General features: G+C 43.1%; 1 protein-coding gene and 1 pseudogene across 2 annotated transcripts; both read right to left on the bottom strand.

Annotated features, from left to right (window-relative positions):
* Positions 1 to 1,448: 1,448 nt before the first annotated feature.
* Positions 1,449 to 2,721, bottom strand: LOC308287997 (G2/mitotic-specific cyclin-B2-like; annotated as a pseudogene). Its single transcript has one exon. The product of its transcript is annotated as a G2/mitotic-specific cyclin-B2-like (transcript).
* A 10,916-nt stretch (positions 2,722 to 13,637) lies between these two features.
* On the bottom strand, positions 13,638 to 14,843 carry LOC308287996 (G2/mitotic-specific cyclin-B2-like; the record flags this gene model as incomplete). The annotated part of the gene is made up of 1 exon (XM_080729345.1): positions 13,638 to 14,843. One exon carries the CDS (start codon positions 14,841 to 14,843, stop codon positions 13,638 to 13,640), a length of 1,206 nt encoding a protein of 401 aa, XP_080585471.1.
* Between the last annotated feature and the right edge of the window lie 4,221 nt (positions 14,844 to 19,064).

Raw genomic sequence — 19,064 nt, 5'->3', positions numbered from 1 at the left:
AGAGCAACTTCACTACTAACGTGGCAGACAGCATTATATCGGCTATTTAACTAATTCAACAATGAAACGACCCATCTGTTTAAAACATACATTAAGCCCTATATACATTTCGGACATTTGAAAATAGCCGATCTACAAGCTCATGATGTGTCTGCTATTAATAGAGTATTTCTATATTGCAGGATTGATACTTTTTTAATTAATTTGAGTACTTTTCAACCACTGCATATACAGCACAACAGCGAATTGAACGGTGCGCTCTCTTCCACTGTGTCTCCAAATATGCGTTGCCCTGCGTTACTTCACAACGGGGGAAAATGTATGAGGCCAATATAATTTGTGATACAATCCGTTTGCAGGGCAGTGCGCAGGGATGCGCTCGCCCTGTGCACGCATATCAGTGACTTGTGTACATGCCAGTGGAGAGACGGAGCTCTCTGTTGACAAAAGACGATACAAGCTTTATTTCCTTACTAGAAACAGTTCGTTTTCATTGGATTCGGGAGCTATGACGTCATTTTATGCGACTATACATTACTTTAGGAACAGTCTACGCATTACTAGTTACGTTATGCCTTAAGCAGTCGTGGTGCAACACCTGTTAGTAACTCACTTAGGTACAAACTAACTAGTAGTTACTAAGCCTCTAGTAAGGACTTTACTCCCTAACTTAGGGCAGAACTTACGTTCTGGTGGTGCAACTGGCCCCTGAAGCACTAGTGCAATGGTCAAACTAACTGTTCTATTTACTGAATACATTGTTGAACTGTTAACTATTAATGCTGCTACAATGTCTAACAAAATAAGTTCACTCCGCAAACTGCACACAATACTTCACAATAAAGAAACCTTAAACCTTGAGGATACAAATTACAGACACATTTTACGTTTAGATAATTTGTGTATTTAATAAAGGATATTTAAAATTAAGTTATATTGGGTGACACTTGGTCTGAAGAAGACTTGGCCAAGTTATCAAAGCACTTAGCACACCATTTCAAGGTTAAAAATTATCAAATAGCCTAAAGCATGTCAAAAATGATTCAGTCATGTCGATTGTAAAACGTTATTAAAAACGTTAATGATATAAAACGTTTGTGAACCACAGCTATCAGAGAAGGGATAACCAAAGAGCATAGCCTGCAGGTGGCACTGTGACTGGGAGGAAACCTTTGGTCAAACTAAAAGCCTGAATATACAATAACAAACGCTGTTAATCACACAAAAATGTTTTATTAAATGAATATAATTTAATTAAGATATTTACATAATTAGAGCATGCACAGGGAAAACAATACAACAGTATACAGTGAAACAGTGAAAATGAAAATGGTTTATTTGGGAATCCTTTCAACCAAGTAGATTTCTTGGATCCAGACCATAAACTCTGCCCACGTTTAGGTGGGTTTAAAAATAAACGTCTCTTATAAAAAGGCGTTTTAAATGCCTTACAACCAGTGGTGTACTCTAGCCTTTCTTGGAGGGCAGATTTGTAGGTCCCCCAGCAGAGGAAGAGCCAGGTTGAACACAACAGGAGATTGCAGCTCAGGAAGGAGTGAGACCCCGCGTGATCCCAGTCTGGGATTCCGAGAGTACTTTTTCTTCACCACCTGCAGCTCTGCTTTCCCCTGGTCGACGGCCACTACATTCTTGGCGAGGTGTTGCACGATCGGCTTTAGGTGATCCTCGTCATAGGTGGTGTCGTGCAGCTGTGCAAGCGTCCATGACTGGCCATCCAGCAGCAGCTGGGAGAGGAACAGGGAAGCGGCGGCGATCTCAGACGGCCGGTAGTGAACCAGGTCGTAGTCGAAGAGAGTCAGCTCCATCAGGTAGTTGGCCAGCATGTACGTCTCCGCGGTAGAGCCTGCAGCCTTGGACGCTCTCCGGAGGAAGTGCACGGGCAGCGGGCGTCCCAGGTCAAAGTTGAGGGATCTCAGCATGATCCGCTCCATCTGTTTAATGTGAGCGGCTGTGTAGGTGTCGTCTGTGAAGTCAGCAAAGTCCCGGACCTGTGTCCATCTCCTCGTGCTTCAAGACCAGCAGCATGGCAGTGGCACCAACAAGCTGGAGCATCTCTCGTGGAACCGGCGTAACTTGCAGGAAACGGTCGAAGATGGCAACCGCCAGATACAGCGTCTCCTGGAGCAGCTGGTATTTGGAACTAACCGTGATCATCCAGCCGATTAGGAGAGCTCGCATGTGGGGCTTGATGTCGCTGCCCTTCAAATACCCGCGTCGCACAGCCTGCTGTACCTCGAGGTCCATTAGATGTGCATAAATGTCTTTCACATACTCAGAACATTGCTCCCCTGCATCAATGTCTGGAACAGTGAAGGGAGCGACTCGAGGAGGGGCCTCCACTCTGTCCGGCTGTGACTGGGCAACAACGGTCACTTTCAGGAGCTTTGCGGCGTTGTCATCGCCGGTCTCGCACCGTAGTGCGTCAACGTCGCAGGTGGCAAACCTCTTTCTTCTCCCAGGTGTGTCTGCTGGCTCCCGCTCCCACTGTGGCCGTTTGCTCCTCGCCAGTTCTGCCGGGGTCCTGATGCAATGTGCAGCCAGCCTCATCCTCAGTCTGTCTCTGACCCCCGGGAGGATTCTGGTGTGGACAACGGTCAGTTGTTGTGGTCTGTTTCCCTTGTTAGCCGCCTTGTTGTTGTTGGCCATGTAGGAACACTTTGCAAGTGCAGCCATGTAGGAACGCTTTGCAAGTGGAGCCATGTTGTCCATAACGATCAACTCCACCGAAGTGATGATGAATCGTTGAAATCAATTAAAGTTGTTATGCTAGTTGTGAGTTAGTGATGATTCAGTGAAGTAGTCCGACTTGTCTCCTCAACGCTCCAACACTGAATGACGCCCTGTTGCAAACGCCGTTTATTTATACCCGACGCCATCGTCGCACATTGGCTGCTTCAAACGACGCGCGTCCGCGTCCAATGAGCGGGCGCGCGTGCAGCCGTGCACAGAGTCGCGTGCGCGTCGTCCGTTTTGTTACATCAGCAACGCGAATATGTGACACGCCCACCACCGAGCTGAAGAAGGGCGAACATGCTAACAGATGCTAATGCTAACCTAACGTCAACCGGCGGTTGACTCAACCGCTACTTTTGCTAATGCTTGCTAATGTTATGTTGTTACTTTCGTTAAATGCTAACAGATGCTAATGCTAAACGTGCTATGCTAATGATATAACTGCTACTTCTGCTACACAATTGCTGGCAGATATGGTGTTGTTCTTTGCACAGGTGTGGTTCTCAACCTGTGTATATTCTGGACCTCCAGGGGGATCCCCAAATTATTTTTGGATGATTAACTCAATTTGCAACATTGTTTTCTCTCTCAACAGTAAACAAACCAACCTAAAGTTTAAGTGTTTAGATAGAGGGTATATGCACATTTCTAAAATGACAATAAAGTTAAAATATGATTATTTGGGGGGTCGTGGCCTTAAAAGGTTGAGAACCACTGGTCTAGTGTTGTCAAAGGGTTAGAATCAGTGGTGGACTTTCTATCTGTGTACGTACCACTAACCAGTGCTGGTTGAAATTCTAATTATTTCTGAGGTTGCACACTGCTATCATCACCAGCAGCCATCCACCTTCTCTCAGGATCTGACTGGACTGCTTGCTGTTGAATCATCACACATCATCACAGTCTTGAAGCCAGACTTCTGCATGGTGAGACAACATAGGACCCCAAGTTACAATAAAAGGACATAGGCTATAATATAAAGCTACCCATTAACAACTTAGATCCCCTGTACTTAGTAAGACAGACCTTAGTTAGCACTGTAACTACCCACACACCTCAAATCAATAGCAGAATATGGCCGATCTACAAGCTCACAGTCAAATAAGACTTATTTTCAGCAAATATTTCCGCCTAATCAGAGTTGTATTACATTATTCCATTCCAAGTTGCAACAGTGATAAAGTGTTGAGTAAATATGTTGGGTAACTCTTAAATTAAAGGTCGGATCTATAAGGCAATGTCTTGGTCAGTTTAAAAGTGTCTTTTTGTAATTAGACACTTTATAACTATTTAACTACGTTATGGTAGTTATAATGAGCTGGTCAGCTGACCCTATCATGCAGTATGTAGTGCCATATTTCTTCACCAAAATGTCTTTAAAGTAGTTTGTCTAGAAAGTCTTTATTAGTCCTAACTGTTTTTACTTGGCTAAGAACTCAAATTGTACATCCATAGAAAAAAACAGAAGAAAAAGGGACATCAACCTCTGAATGATGCATGAACTATACTAAATTATTTGTTTCCCTGTCAATTACTAACCCAATGGAGACATGGATTCATGGATATTTTTGTTTTGTCACATACCTAAGCCAATGATTTGATGAGACTCTTTTTGTCTCCAAAGGGAACCATTGCTGGACATCAAATTATTGGATTAGGAATGCGACAAAAACAAATGTCCCGTTATTCTAATTCATCACATCCTTGTCGGATAAAATTGCTAAACAAAAAACTCCCTCCTTTCCTTCAGGCTTGATGCTAGCCGGTGGCGGTGACAGTGTGTATGCAGTGTTGTTTGTGAAGGACATCCAGCCTGGTTCTGTGGCCTCTGAAGAGGGCAGCCTGAGACCACTAGACATAATCCACTACACCAATGGAGCTCCCACCCTGGACCTGACTCTGTGTGAGACCACTGGACATAATCCACTACATCAGTGGAGCTCCCACCCTGGACCTGACTCTGCTGGAGCTCTCTGTCAGAGACCTCACACTCAAGGCAACACGGTAGTGAAATAACAATAGTCATTTGATGCTTTGACTGTCATTCCTGTCATTAGAGGGGTGTAAGTTATGTTTTTGTGAGAGAAAATGAAGTGAAAACGTTAAAGCTCTGTTGTATAGTAATCATTGCTATAGACTAGACCAGGGTTCCCCAAATAGTTTTCTCCAAGGTCCGAATTATGTCTAGGGTACCTCAAGCAGAGGGCCACAACATTGCAGGGGGCGACGGTGGCGTTTCTGCTACTCCAGCAACAGTTCAGATATCGTCACTGTCGGGCAGAAACCTTGTATCTCCAAGTATCAAATGTGTACGTTTCTTGGTAAAGCAAAGCCCTGCTTCATCATACAAGATCGTCGCACAAAACTAGTGAAAACAGCAGACCTACAAGCACATGTGCTTGTAGATCGGCTGTTTTCACTAGTTTAGTACATTTTTTAAATGATAAATACAAAACGAACGGTTTTGGACATACAAGGTTTCCACCCAACAACGACGATATATATACTAGTGTTGTTGCTGCTCTTATACCACCATTATTACTGGGGTTGGTGGGGGCCAGACAGTAGCGGGCCGCAAATGGCCCGCGGGCCGCCTATTGGGGAACCCTGGACTAGACCATTAGAAACACATTTTCAGCTCAGAATACCAATTTCATTCAGTCAGCACTGCTCAGCAGGGTGAACCCCACAACAAAATGGTTTGAGCCTCAATTTGCTAGTGTTCCGGTGTTCCAGTTGCAGTTTTGTCACTTCATCCGGTATCCTGTATGAGACCTCTCTTAACATACAGTAGGGCAGTGGTTCTCTTCTCAACCTTTTCAGGCCGCAGCCCCCAAAATAATCTTATTTGAACTTGGGAGCCCCCACCCCACCCTGACGAGCACTTGGAGTTATAAGACTTGAGACATTACATTTTGCTTAACACGCACCGCGTTGTGAGCATGTCGATCAGCTATTTTTACAATTGCATCAATTTCTGCCTCTTATATTTAATAATTTAAATTTTACCAGCAGTTATTAAAAGGGTCTTAAATGTCCTTAAATGAATCACTTTTGAAATGTGCAGATACCCTCCATACATTTATACTGTATGTTGGTTTGTTTACTGTTGAGTGAGAAAACTATGTCTCACATTAAGCTAATCATCTGGGGACCCCCCAAAATAATTGGGGGACCCCCTTGGGTTGAGAACCACTGTACCGGAGCACTAAAACAAGTGCTTTCAAGTGTTGTCTCGCACACTTGGAACACCTTACAGGCTTCGCTTTAGTATAGCTCTTGTTCCCCGAGGTCGCTTTCAGTCGGATATATCAAGCTTGGTCAATCGAAATTGTACTTGTTTTAATTGATGTTGATAAATCATGTAATAATTATAAAAATGTTCTCTTAATCATGTTATTTTATTCATTCAAAAGAGGGTCCCAGCCCTCAGTGTGTCTTCAGAGATTTAAGGAAATGAAATCAATGATGACATTGAACCACATCTGATCCACATCTCGTCCCTTGGTTCTCGTGGTGAGGTTCTGCACGTTGGTCGATGCCAAGGAGAGGAGTGTGACCTTCCTCAACAGGCAGACTTCTAGCATCACTGAGGGGGCTCGGCAAGGGCTTGGTGGGCCTGGAGCCTGATGATTTGGCCCTGTTCATGGCTGTTTTCTTGGTGTCTGCCGGTAAGACATGCACACACACGCACGCACGCACACGCACAAACACACACACACACACAGACACACACACAGACACACACACACACACACACACACACACACACACACACACACACGCAAGCAAGCACACACATGCACTCTGAATTCGGTGCTGCGTTGTGAGCTTGTAGATCTGTTATTTTTCAATAATTCTAGAAGTTGTGTATCTTTTCAGGGGTTAGACCTGGATAGAGGAGCAGGAAATGGGTAAACCATAGCACAAAAAAACATTCTACCCTTCACCTTACTTCTGTGCTGCCCTGTAATGTTTTCAGTTTACGAAATGAACTTTATAGTTTTCCAGCCAAATGTCTGATAGTTACATTCTTAGATTCTTAAACAGGAACTTGGAAGGTGTTCATTAATGACCCTGGATGTTGGCAATAAGGGCTGAAGCATATTCTGAAATACTTTCTTGGCCAGTATGAGGTTCATACATGGAGTTTTGCCTTTGGCACGTGATGCATTAAAGGAGTAGTTCACCCCAAAATGACTTTTACTTTTACTCACGCCATGGAGACTTGACTTTTATAATATTTTTGGGGTTTTGTTGCCAAGACAATCATTTGATTACAATAAATGTTCCCCTATTGATTCCGGATGGGGAAATTTGGTGACCCAAATGCATTTGGGTCCCCATCCAGAATCAATGGGGGCAAAATTACTATTATCAATTTTTTTAGGAATGCGACAAATACAAACTAATATTATTGAACTCAAGTCTCCATGGCGTGATTAATTAATAGAAAAACAGTCATTTTGGGGGTGAACTACTCCTTTAATAACATTAAATAATTAACACAGGCCTACAGACCAGGAAGATGCCCTAAGGGCAAGGTCGCACACATGGGGGCGAGTGCAGACTGCTGGGCGAGCGGCGCGCTTGGGCTTTGGCATGGCATCAACTTTGACCAAAAAAACAGACCTGGTTGGCGTCTGTCAATCTGCTATCTGCTGCTATAGGAACAACCAATAGAGAACAGCTAAAACTGGTGCTTTCTCCTCTTGCTTCTGTTTTGGCTGAGGTGCAGAGTTTTGGATGAAAGGTTGAATATATCATCTATTCTATGTTAAGTATTAACTGTTAACTGTTTCTCAGGGTCTTGTGTTGGGTGTGTATATGAGAAGGAGGGAGAAGATTCCAGTCCTCATCTGACAAAGACTGCAGCAGGTTTTGACAACACTGTGTCCGGAAAACTGTCAGAGGTGTTAAAAATGTGAGTCTACTGCACTCAACCTGCAGAACCAAACAAAAGAAAATACAATAATTATCAAAAATTTAAAATTCTAAAATAGCCGCTCTATAATATCACAAGTAGCGATTTTGAATGACATGCCCAAAATAGGGACACCAGATTGAAAGTGGTAAAACATCGGGACACGTCGGCTGCATAATTGCAGACTGGATTTACCACAGTGCATTCGAACCCTAGACTGGAATCAGAGTCCTGGGACACCTGCAATGAAAATATCAGAGCTGCAGTGTCAAGCAAGACAAGAGTCAGAATGTAGAAGAAGCAGCTGTGTCATTTTTAGTACATTGGTTTATGACATTATAGTTTATTTGTCATTTTACTTGTGGCTCTGAATAAGAGAACATCTTCTCTTGATAACAGTAGGTTGTAATTTATTATCTAAAAGGTTATTTGTGTGGTCTAATGATTCAACAAACTAATGTTTACTGTTATCCTTCAATCAAGTTGAGGATAAGCCATGAGTGAATGCAATAATGACTGTGTAAACTATGTAAACTCACTTGGTAGTTCAGAGCTGATGGCTCTTCTTAATTTCTGCTCATCAGTAGAATGTTCTTGTCAGTGACTCTGTGTGTGTGTGTGTATGTGCATGTGTTTGTCAGTGACTCTGTGTGTGTGTGTGTGTGTGTGTGTGTGTGTATGTGCATGTGTTTGTGTCTACAGCTGCGGTGATGCCCAGTCATCAGCAGAGGGTGCCGTACTGGGCTTGTTTCTATTCGACCAAATGAAATCTAAGAAGAAGACCAAAGTGACCATGCAGCTACATGGAAGGTATAGTATAAGTCCAAGCTCAAGAGGGTGTAAGGCCTCAAAATGTAATAAATATGAGGGATGGGATAGCACTTTGGGATATGACATCACGGTTACCATACAGCAGGGGTGGGCAACCTTGTTGGCACAGGGGAGGTTGATCACTGGCACACTGGCAGAAGTGTGAGAGAAAGGATTTTTATTTTAAAATCAAATAGTGTTTTAAACGTGGTCAATCAAATTAAGTCGCCTAATTCGCACAAATGTCATCCTGCACATATTTCTACATTCATTAAAACACTGAACTTTGACTGGGGAGGGAGTCAGGGAGATAGGTAGGTTATTGCTTGAATCTAATGATCATTATAACAATGTCCTGACAATCAAAATATCTCAGAATGTTTGATGGGGCGTCATTAAAATGTATGTTGACATGGCACACTGACTAACTAGAAAATAAAAACATGGCTCTTCATTTCAAAAAGGTTGCTGACCCCTGCCATACAGGCTCATTACCCTGTTTGGAAATGTGCAATAAATACATGAATTATCATTATATTCCATAAATATAATTTATTTTATTAGAGTTTTTGACGGTTGTTCCCCAACAGAGTCCAACACAACAGAAAACATTTTCTCCAACATCATTAAAGTTACACAACCTACACCTGAATGATTGAGTGATTTTATTTTATTTATCTTTTTCATTCTAGATGTTTCAAATAACTGTGCTTTAAAATGTATTAAAACAACAACCATAACATAGTTTTGACAAAAAATAATCAATGATATTTAGTGTGTAATCGACAGGCGTCTTTGACACGTGGTGCATTTTGCTAAGAGCCCCATATCTTGAAGATGTGGGCTTAAAATTGCAATCTCCATATATCTCACAACCTAATCAGAATGGGGTCGTGTGTATGTATGTCTGTATGTCTGTATGTCCCAATGTCTTGCATCTGCAACTCCACGTTCAGCAGTTGTTCAATTGTCTCAAAAACATAATACAAAAATCAACAACGCATGTTCCTTGCTGACCATCAACTTTTTTTTTTTTTTTTTAACTTTTTTTTTTTTTTTTTTTAACTTTTTTTTTTTTTTTTTATATGAGCGCCCGTTAGGGCGCGATTTCTAGATGTGAGCGGCCGCGAACTTCTAGTGGGCTTAAAAGGTACAAGGACTGACACAGCGATCTCCATATATGGCCATTAATGTATTAGTTCATTAATTTCCCCCATTGACTTGAATGGGGAAAGTGACTCGCTTCACCGCAACTGCATCTTTCTAGTTCTACCTATGCGGGTGGATTCTGCCAATGCTTTTTAATGGGGATGGAGCGTTTTGTCCACCAATGGCAACAATGTGCTCCGTTCCCTTTGAAAAGCTTTGGCAGAATCCGCCCGCATAGGTAGAACTTCAGTGTGACTGTGTCCTTACTGAGTCACTGTCCACAAGAGGTGAATGTTACCATACACTAATTGAGTTTCAGTCCACAAGAGGGGAATAATACCATAGGGGCTATTATTGAGATCAGTGCAGATCTGCCAAAAAAAAAACATAATATTATGGGCTTCCCTTTGTTTCCTCACTTGCAACCTTTCCTCTTCCCTGCATTCAAGGTGCATAATGGTTCAAATGACTACTGACTTCATGTGTACAAGTGTCTTCCTCTGTGTTAACACACTGCTGCTATGCACCATATGGTCAATATACCTACAGTTACTGTAGGTACAGTAATAATGTCAAGATATGAGTATTTTAATTGGCTAGACTAGCAATAGAATACAATAGCAACTTCAGAAGATACTTCCATGTATACTTCCATGAAGCATGGATTGGCACACACATTCAGTGAAGGCAGTTCAGAACTGTTTCGTGTGCGCCACGTTTCAAGAATCACATATTGGGACATGGTTTAGGGTGGTGTGAGCTTGTAGAGCTGCTATTTTTCAATAGTTAAAGCATAAAACAATGGTTAAAGTGGTTAAAATCTGAAGTTGTCCGACTTGTCCCTTAGGTGAGAAGCCACACAAATGCACCTGGGACAGCTGCACGTGGAAGCTTGCCCTCTGCGACGAGCTGACACGACACTACAGGAAACCCTTCAAGTGTGCGGACTGCGACTGCAGCTTCTCCAGGGCTGACCACTTGGCCCTGCAACGGTGGGGAGATGGAGAGACAGACAGACAGACAGAGAGATGTCCAACAAGGAAGTGGACACGTGTTCACACACATGGAAGTACATAGGAAGGGGGGGAGGGGGTCTGGTTCCCTCTCTCTCTCTCTCTAAATGTAGTTCAGCTGGTCTGGATGCACAGTCGCAGCATACACGTATTCATGTGAACACACACACACACACACTCTCTCTCTCTTACCTGTCCCCGTCGTAGTGAGAGAGCAGGGAGAGATGAATGGAGTGTGTCCAGCACAAAACGGGGTCACTTCTAGGATCACTGGGATGGAAGTAATGAACCGTAGGATCTTTTATTGTTGTTGTTGTTGTTTGGAGTTTAAATTGAAAATCTGTCTTTTACAGCAGTGGTTCTGGTTCTCAACCTTTTCAGGCCACAACCCCCAAAATAATCATATTTCAACTGGGGACCCCCCACCCTGACAAGCACTTGGAATTGTAGGAGTTAGTTGGCATTACTGTACATTAGTTTGACTCAATCTTGCTAATGTTTGACCAGAGGTACTAGAAATGGGCAGATACCATGTATACACCTATGTTGTTGGTCTGTTTACTGTTGAGTGAGAAAACAATGATAACATTAAGCTTAACTTCTAGGGACCCCCAAAATAATTTGGGGACCCCCCTGGGGGGTCCTGATCCACAGGTTGAGAACCACTGTTTTACAGCACTGTTGGTAAATGTTTCAACTAGATTTATAAGATGGACTTGTCCTCTTCATTTGGACCACAAAAGGAGGGGAAAAAAAGAAAGACATTTTAAATCGCAACCATTTCCTCTTGGTATCTTTGTTTTAATTATATTGTTAAAATGGCTGCTTTTTCAGGCGTACATAAAGTGAAAGACCTCAGCATATGGATTGGATTTTTGTGTGTGCTTTATTGATCTGTCAAGCTTAGGACAGTAGGGAAAGGACTCAGGCCTAGTTTGATCCACACACACACACACACACACACACACACACACACACACACACACACACACAGTATAGTTGCACCATTCCATCTGTACACCCTGTGTGCCAGCAGAGGGGGACATTTCACCATACATGGGTTCCCTAAATCTGCCGTTAGATGGAGGCACCCAGATGGGACAGTGACTTGGACACTCAAAGAGGGGCTGAGATTGTGCCCACTTAAAGGCCAGCAACCTATCAAATGAGATTCAGACCTTATAGCCATAGCCATATATATATCTTTGGTGCATGTTGTGCTGTGATTAGCAATCAGTAAACTGCAATCTTATAAGGTATAATAGTTTAAATATGACAACTTATTTTGTTTACTGTATGTTGCTTTTTATGCCTGCTTTCATTATATTTATCTATTTTGTGTTCTTGTCCTCGTTCTGTGTTTTGATGTCATTCCCAATGAAGGTCTGCAATCATGACTATGTTTCCACCCACCCGTGCCACCGCTTTACTTTAGTATACTACATTTACTTTTGTTGCAAATGGGTTTGTATTTCCAGCACAAGTCTCTATCCTGGTGTTACTGGCTCCTTTCTAACTACAGTATAAACGGCATAGCCTTGGATAGGGAGCTACAGCTACTCAAAATCCCCATCATTGTCAGTTAGTTGGTCTAATATGAATCACTTAAATTAAACTAAAATTAGCATTCTGACGTTTGTGCCACCTGCCACTGACTATTTCCACCATTTATTTGCAACATGTTCTAATGCATAGTGTTGGGAGGCCCATCACTTAAAAGTACAAACACTGACAGAAGGTTTTTGATCGATTTGTTTTCTATACTTTGCTGTGCTGTATGAGATGAGATACAATACTGCCAAATGCAGTTTTTGGACTGAGGCCAGTACATAATAGTAATGTTAAGATATTCTATAAAAGTAATTTGGAAACCACACACACAAACACCCACACACATGTGTTTCATATTTGAATTGAATATCCACATTTTCAATAAGTAGCCAAATCCAGGAAGTCAGTTACACACATTTTATGATTGGGGGCACTTCATCATTGCATATAACTATTTTCTGTACAAATGATATTTTCAAATCTTGTGATACGTGATAGTGAAAATACAACGTATTTTGGCTGTATATGATAAACATTGGAAAAATAGGGCTCTTGATTAGTATAGGTGAAGAAAACGAATTTTCACCTAAGGGACTCATTTATCTAATTTGATATGCAGCAAAGTGGGGATATTGGTATTGCTAAGGCAGTTTATCATTCTGTAAATTTCCATGTGATGTTGTGTAACGGCAGTGGTGTAAAGTAACTAAACTTTGACTTGAAGATGGCTATGAGCGTGTATACAGGACAAGTTATATTGTATTTCCCTCCAGTGTCTTTCCTCATTTGAAAGCATAATTTTGTAACCAGGATCAAAGTTATGCAATAATTAATAGTGTAATAATAATAATATCAATACTCTGTGCAGAGTTTATTTCAATGTCAACGTACAGTCAGGCCTATGTGTTCAAATGAATAAATTGCAAATGAGTAACCATGAATTTTGGAAAAGCACAGACCAATATGCAAATCTGACCTCCAATGTTTTGTGCTCTTTTTGCACTTAACCTTATGCGATTGCTTCAAACACAGCATCCTCCAATAACATTTTCACATGCTGTTTATGCCACCCATTATTAGCCTACTTTACTTGCAATATGTCAATCCCTATTATTACAATATGTTTCAGATAGAGAAGAGTAATTCCACAATAACAAACGATGTTAATCACACAAAAAATGTTTTATTAAATGAATGCTTGAATAAATGAGTATTTACATAATATTTACATAATTTAATATAGATATTTGCATAATAAGACCATAATGGAATGCTATGGATACATGGAAAACAACAATACAATAGTAGTACAAACCTTTGGGGTAATCCTTTCAACCAAAGTAAGTAAAGAGTTCCTGGATTTAGACCATAGACTCTGCCCACGCATATTCAGTCTGATAATCAGGTCTCTTTTAAAAAGTGACATTTAAATTACGTCATCCGTACAATGGAAGGCAGTCCTTCAGCTGGGACGTTGTCCAGCAGAGAGCAGCCAGGTTGTTCACGGCAGGAGACTGCAGTTCAGGTAGGAGAGAAATGTTCATGAAGTTGATCCCAGCGTACTTCTTCTTGACCACCTGCAGCTCTGCTTTCCCCTGGTTGACGGCCACAACATTCTTGGCTAGGTGTCGCACGATCGGCTTTAGGTGAGCCTCGTCATACGTGGTGTAGTGCTGCTCTGTAGGAGTCCATGACCGACCATCCACATCCAGCAGCAGCAGCTGGGAGAGGAACAGGGAAGCGGCGGCGATCTCAGACGGCCGGTAGTGAACCAAGTCGTAGTCGAGAAGAGTCAGCTCCATCAGGTAGTTGGCCAGCATGTGCATCTCCGCAGTAGAGCCTGCAGCCTTGGACGCTCTCCGGAGGAAGTGCAAGGGCAGCGGACGCCCCAGATCGAAGTTGAGGGACTGCAGCATGATCCTCTCCATCTGTTTAATGCTAGCGGCTGTGTAGGTGTTGTCTGTGATGTTGGCAAAGTCCCGGACCCCTGGTGTGTCTCCGCCCCACGACAACTCCTCGTACTTTGTGGCCAGCAGCATGGCAGTGACACCAACGAGCTGGAGCATATTTCGTGAAACCGGCATAACTGACAGGAAACGGTCGAAGATGGCAACCGACAGATACAGCGTCTCCTGGTGCAGATGGAATATGGAACGAAGCATTATCATCCAGGAGATTAGGAGAGCTCGCATGTGGGGCGTGATGTCGCCGCCCTTCAGATACCCGGGTCGCACAGCCTGCTGCACCTCGAGCACCATCAGATGCGCATATATGTCTTTGACATATTCAGAACATCGCTCTGGCATGTCCGAGTCCCCTGCATCAATGTCCTTGATTGTGATGGAAATGTCTGCTGCTTGTTCTGGAACAGTGGAGGGAGCGACTTGAGGAGCAGTGTCTCCAATGTCGCGCCGTAGTGTGTCCACGTCGCAGGTGGCAAGCCTCTTTCTTCCCCTGGGTGTACTACCGCTGCCTGGCTTCCTCTGTGGCAGTTTGCGCGTCACCAGTCCTCCTGACGCCGGGGTCCTGACGCAGTGCGCCGCCAGCCTCATCCTCGATCTCCCCCTGAAGTTCTCCCAGACCCCCGGGAGGACTCTGATGCAGCAGGTGGATCCAACGGTCAGTTGTGGTCTGTTTGCCATGTTGTTTGCCGCCTTGTTGTTGTTGTTGTTGTTGTTGTTGTTGTTGTTGTTGTCAATGTAGATCTCTGCAAGTGCAGACATGTTCTTCACCGAAGACAGTTCTTCTGTTGAGAGGTAGTGGTAATCCAGTGAAGTTTTGTCTTGTCTCCTCAACGCTCCGACACTGAATGACACGCTCTTCAAAGTCCGTCTGGGATTTATAGGCGACGCAGTGTTTCAAACGACGCGCGTCCGTCCAATGAGCGCGCCGCGCGTGCATCCCTACACAAAGTCGCGTCCAATGAGCGCGTCGTCCGTTTTGCTACGTCAGCAACGGGAATATGTGACACGCCCCCCCGAGCTAAAGAGCGAACATTCGAACAGATGCTAATGCTAAGTAGCTAACCGACGTAACCGTTACGATGCTATGATGCTAACAGCTAACCGCTATTTCCGCTACACAATTACTGGCAGATCTGGTGTTGTTCTTTGCACAGTACAGGTGGGTGTGTGGTAGAACATTGGATCCGACGGTAAGGGTCCATTTGGTTCCATTTGTGTACTCTATGTGAAATAAATGTGTTTACATTGTAGATTGGTTTGCTAGAGAAAACGTGTATCAAGGGATAAGTGGTCTAGTGCAGTGGTTCTCAACCTGTGGGTCGGGACCCCCAAATTATTTTGGGGGGTCCCCAGATGATTAACTCAATGTGCTCACTCAAAAGTAAACAAGAGCGTTAATGCACATTTCTAAAATGCCAATTGAAGGACTTGACTAATTAAACATTGGCCAATATTGTTAAATATTAGAGGCAGAAATTGTGAACATAGCTGATCTACATGCTCACAGCGCCTCATGTAGATCTGCTATTTTCACAGTAGAAGTGTGTTATACAAGATGTAATGCCTCAAGCCCTCAACTCTTAATGCTGGGGGGGGGGGGGGGGGGGGGGAGTTAAAATATGATTATTTTGGGGGTCATGGCCTGAAGAGGTTGAGAAGCACTGGTCTAGTGTTGTATGTCAAAGCTTTAGAATCATGGATTGTAATTATTTCAGGTTGCACACTGCTATCAGCAGCAGCTGTCCACCTTCCCTCAGCATCTGGGGGGGTGCTCTCCATTCGGACATGTCTCCATTCCGACAGTGACTTATTGTCAGAGTGGCAACACTTCCATAGAGTTTAGGGTTATGGTTAGGGTTAGGGATATGTATATGTGTAGGCCTACTATGTGGGATGGTTGATCTAAGCAGCTTCACCTGGCTCAAGTCAAACTATCACTGTCACTGTCAGTCTGTCACAAACATTCAAGAAGAGATAGAATGTTTGTGGGAGTGACTGATTAGTCATGACATGCTGGAAATCTGGTTGTTATCCTTGTGGCTATATTATCTAACCCGGTAGGCCTACACATATACATGAGAGAATATAAAATGGTCCCACTTTACCTGTATTCACCATATGTACATGTATTTATTAATAACTGAAATTCATAAATATAAATTCTTATCATGACAAGTTATTTCAGTCATGTCAATTAATGAAAACTGAAATGAATCACTTTAACATATCCATATTTCCTTAAGTTAAAAACAGCTGAGGTGTAAATAAACCTTAAAAGCAGTCTCACCCTCCTAAATTAGCCCTTCACTATGCCCCTCCCAGCCTTGGCAAGCAGGAAGTTATTAAGCTAGCATTGGACAAAAGCTTATTGGTAGGGGCAGCATAGTGAAGGGCTAATTCTCTCTGGTTTGACAGATTCAGCACCATGGACAGTGGCAGGGTCAGAGAGCAGAATCATTCACCTAAAGTTCATTTCAGATATACAGGTAGTCCTGTGCCTGGGGAGTGTGATGAGGGATTGAATGTAGGAGTCTCAGAAGTAATGTTGGAGAACCCAGACCGGTGCCCGTTCCAGGCCAGTCTGTGATGTCATCTCCAAATTTCGGCAATGTAGTGATGTCAGTTGGTGATTGTTGAAGTCAGTTGGACATTGTTACCATGGTGGTGACACTGTTTAGTATCATTGATGTCAGCATGCAGACAGACGGTCAGACGGACAAACATTTGGTAAATTAATAGTTGGATGTCATAAACAAATATCTTCTGATTAGTTTCCATGGAGACCCCTTAATTAACAATATAATATTATGTAGGCTTTTTTTTGGAGGCTTGACGTTTCTAACTGGTTTTCCAGAGTGATACAGATCTTCCCTGGTAACATCTTCAGAGATGGACCATCATAATGGCCATTAAAAATGAATGGAAACAGTGTCTCAGTGAAAGTGTGTGAAGGTGTGTGTTAGAATCAGGATCAGGGAAGGACAGCTGTCCTCTGTCCCAGTCCAGCTGGACTCTGATCCTCCAGGGTTTCTGATTCACTGAGAGATCAGTTATCTCATCATCATCATCATTATCTGTCTGGCTGGCACTCCATATATATATATATATATATATATATATGCCCATATATGGTGTTCCGTGTCCAGGCCAGTCTGTGATGTCATGCTCCTCTTTGGGCATTGTAGTGATGTCAGTCATTGATGTCAGTTGGGCTTTGTTGATGTCAGTTGGGCATTGTTACCATGGTGGCGACACCGTCTGTAGGGTCAAGCATTTAGGCCTGTTTCTCTGTAGACCAGTGCTTAGGTGGTTTGTGAAACACTGAATGTGAAATGTGCACTTTACTTTGTAATGAGGGCTGTATGCACAGCATCCCTACTATAACAACATCCCTCTCTATGTACAGTCATTGTCGATATACTATTGTTCTGATTATGTACTGCAGTGCATTGACGTTCTCAGTCACTTTAGGAAGCTGCTCTTCATGTTTGAGCGGTGTTAACCGCTGCTACATCTGGTTTTGTCTGTAAGTATGTATGTCCATCCCACAAGCATCACGGGACGCTTAATGAAATGAACTCATAAAGGGCACCATTCACTTCACACTGGGTGGGATTTATTTTTCTTTACTTCACACTAATGCATGAGCATCACAGTCATCAAATATGTGCTTTTGCTCACAGACAACATAAGGGTATATGCACATATGAGAGAGTGTTTTCTACTGGTGATTCAGTCCGAGTGTATCAAAGGGTGCGCTCGTTTTATTGTCCACGACATTGCAAGCGGCGCGAAGGCCAGCGGACCTTGGTCCTGCTCTTCGCCCCCGAGCGGCGCAGGCGCGAGTGGCCGCGAAGAGCGGGCCAGGGCCGGCCGCGCGAGTTACGAAGCCGTGGTGAATGCAATCGTTATATTTATGCCCAGGCCGTAAGGCCTGGGCAAGCCCACGATAAACGCCCGCGCAGTCCACCCGGTGCGCATTTCCGAACGCACCCTTTGATACACTCGGACTGAAACACCAGAGGAAAACACCATCCCATGCACATATGCCATTTTGTTCTACTTCCGGGTGTCTTTTGACTTCCTTCAGAGGTGTAACTGATGATACTAATTAAGGCTCTGTTCCATTCTGGTCAAACAGAGTCAGGGTGCAGCTATTGTGCTTGTTGGCTCACTGGAAACACTCTGCTACACCAGTGGGTCTCAAAGTGGCCTTGAGTGGGTTCCAAATGTCCCCATACAGGTGCGTAACTCTGAGAGTGTACAAATGGAATCAAATGTTGATTCCATTTGTACAGAGTTATGGGGGTCCTTGAAATTAAAGAACCGCTGTACAATAAATCAAACAGAGCCTTAATTAGTATCATCAGTAACACCTGTGAAGGAAGTCGAAAGACACCCGGAAGTAGAATAAAATGGTGTATGTGCATATACCCTCTATATTATTTTTCAAAAACATGACATAATAGTCAGTTTCCCCCAAAATGTTATAACAACATCATACCACTATATATTTACTGTAGCCAGAAATAAGCCCTAGGAAAGAAAAAAACATACTATGTTACCGAAAGGGGGCACATCACAATATAATATATGTTCTCAAAACATAAAATAAAATAATACAAAAGTATTTAGCTAACTGCTATAAACATGATAGTGAAGACAGACGTATTAATTGTTGTGTGTTGTCTAGTTGTCTTGGTTGTGTTAATAGTTTCTGTGCTGTTTGGTCACTCTTGCTCTCCCTTTTGTCTGACAGGCGTGTCCTCTGAACACATGTTCTGTGGCGTTCCAGTCAGGACTCGGGTGTGGGAGCCATTCTGAAGATAGACCATAACAATCGGAGCGACCAGAGGTGAAATGGTTGACTTCAGTGAGAAGCTCAGCTATCTGACAGTA

Source organism: Nannobrachium achirus, assembly GCF_963921795.1.
Source record: "Nannobrachium achirus genome assembly, chromosome: 7".
Lineage (NCBI taxonomy): Eukaryota > Metazoa > Chordata > Actinopteri > Myctophiformes > Myctophidae > Nannobrachium > Nannobrachium achirus.
Note: the sequence above shows the minus strand (reverse complement) of the source record. Positions and strands in the feature narration are given on the sequence as shown.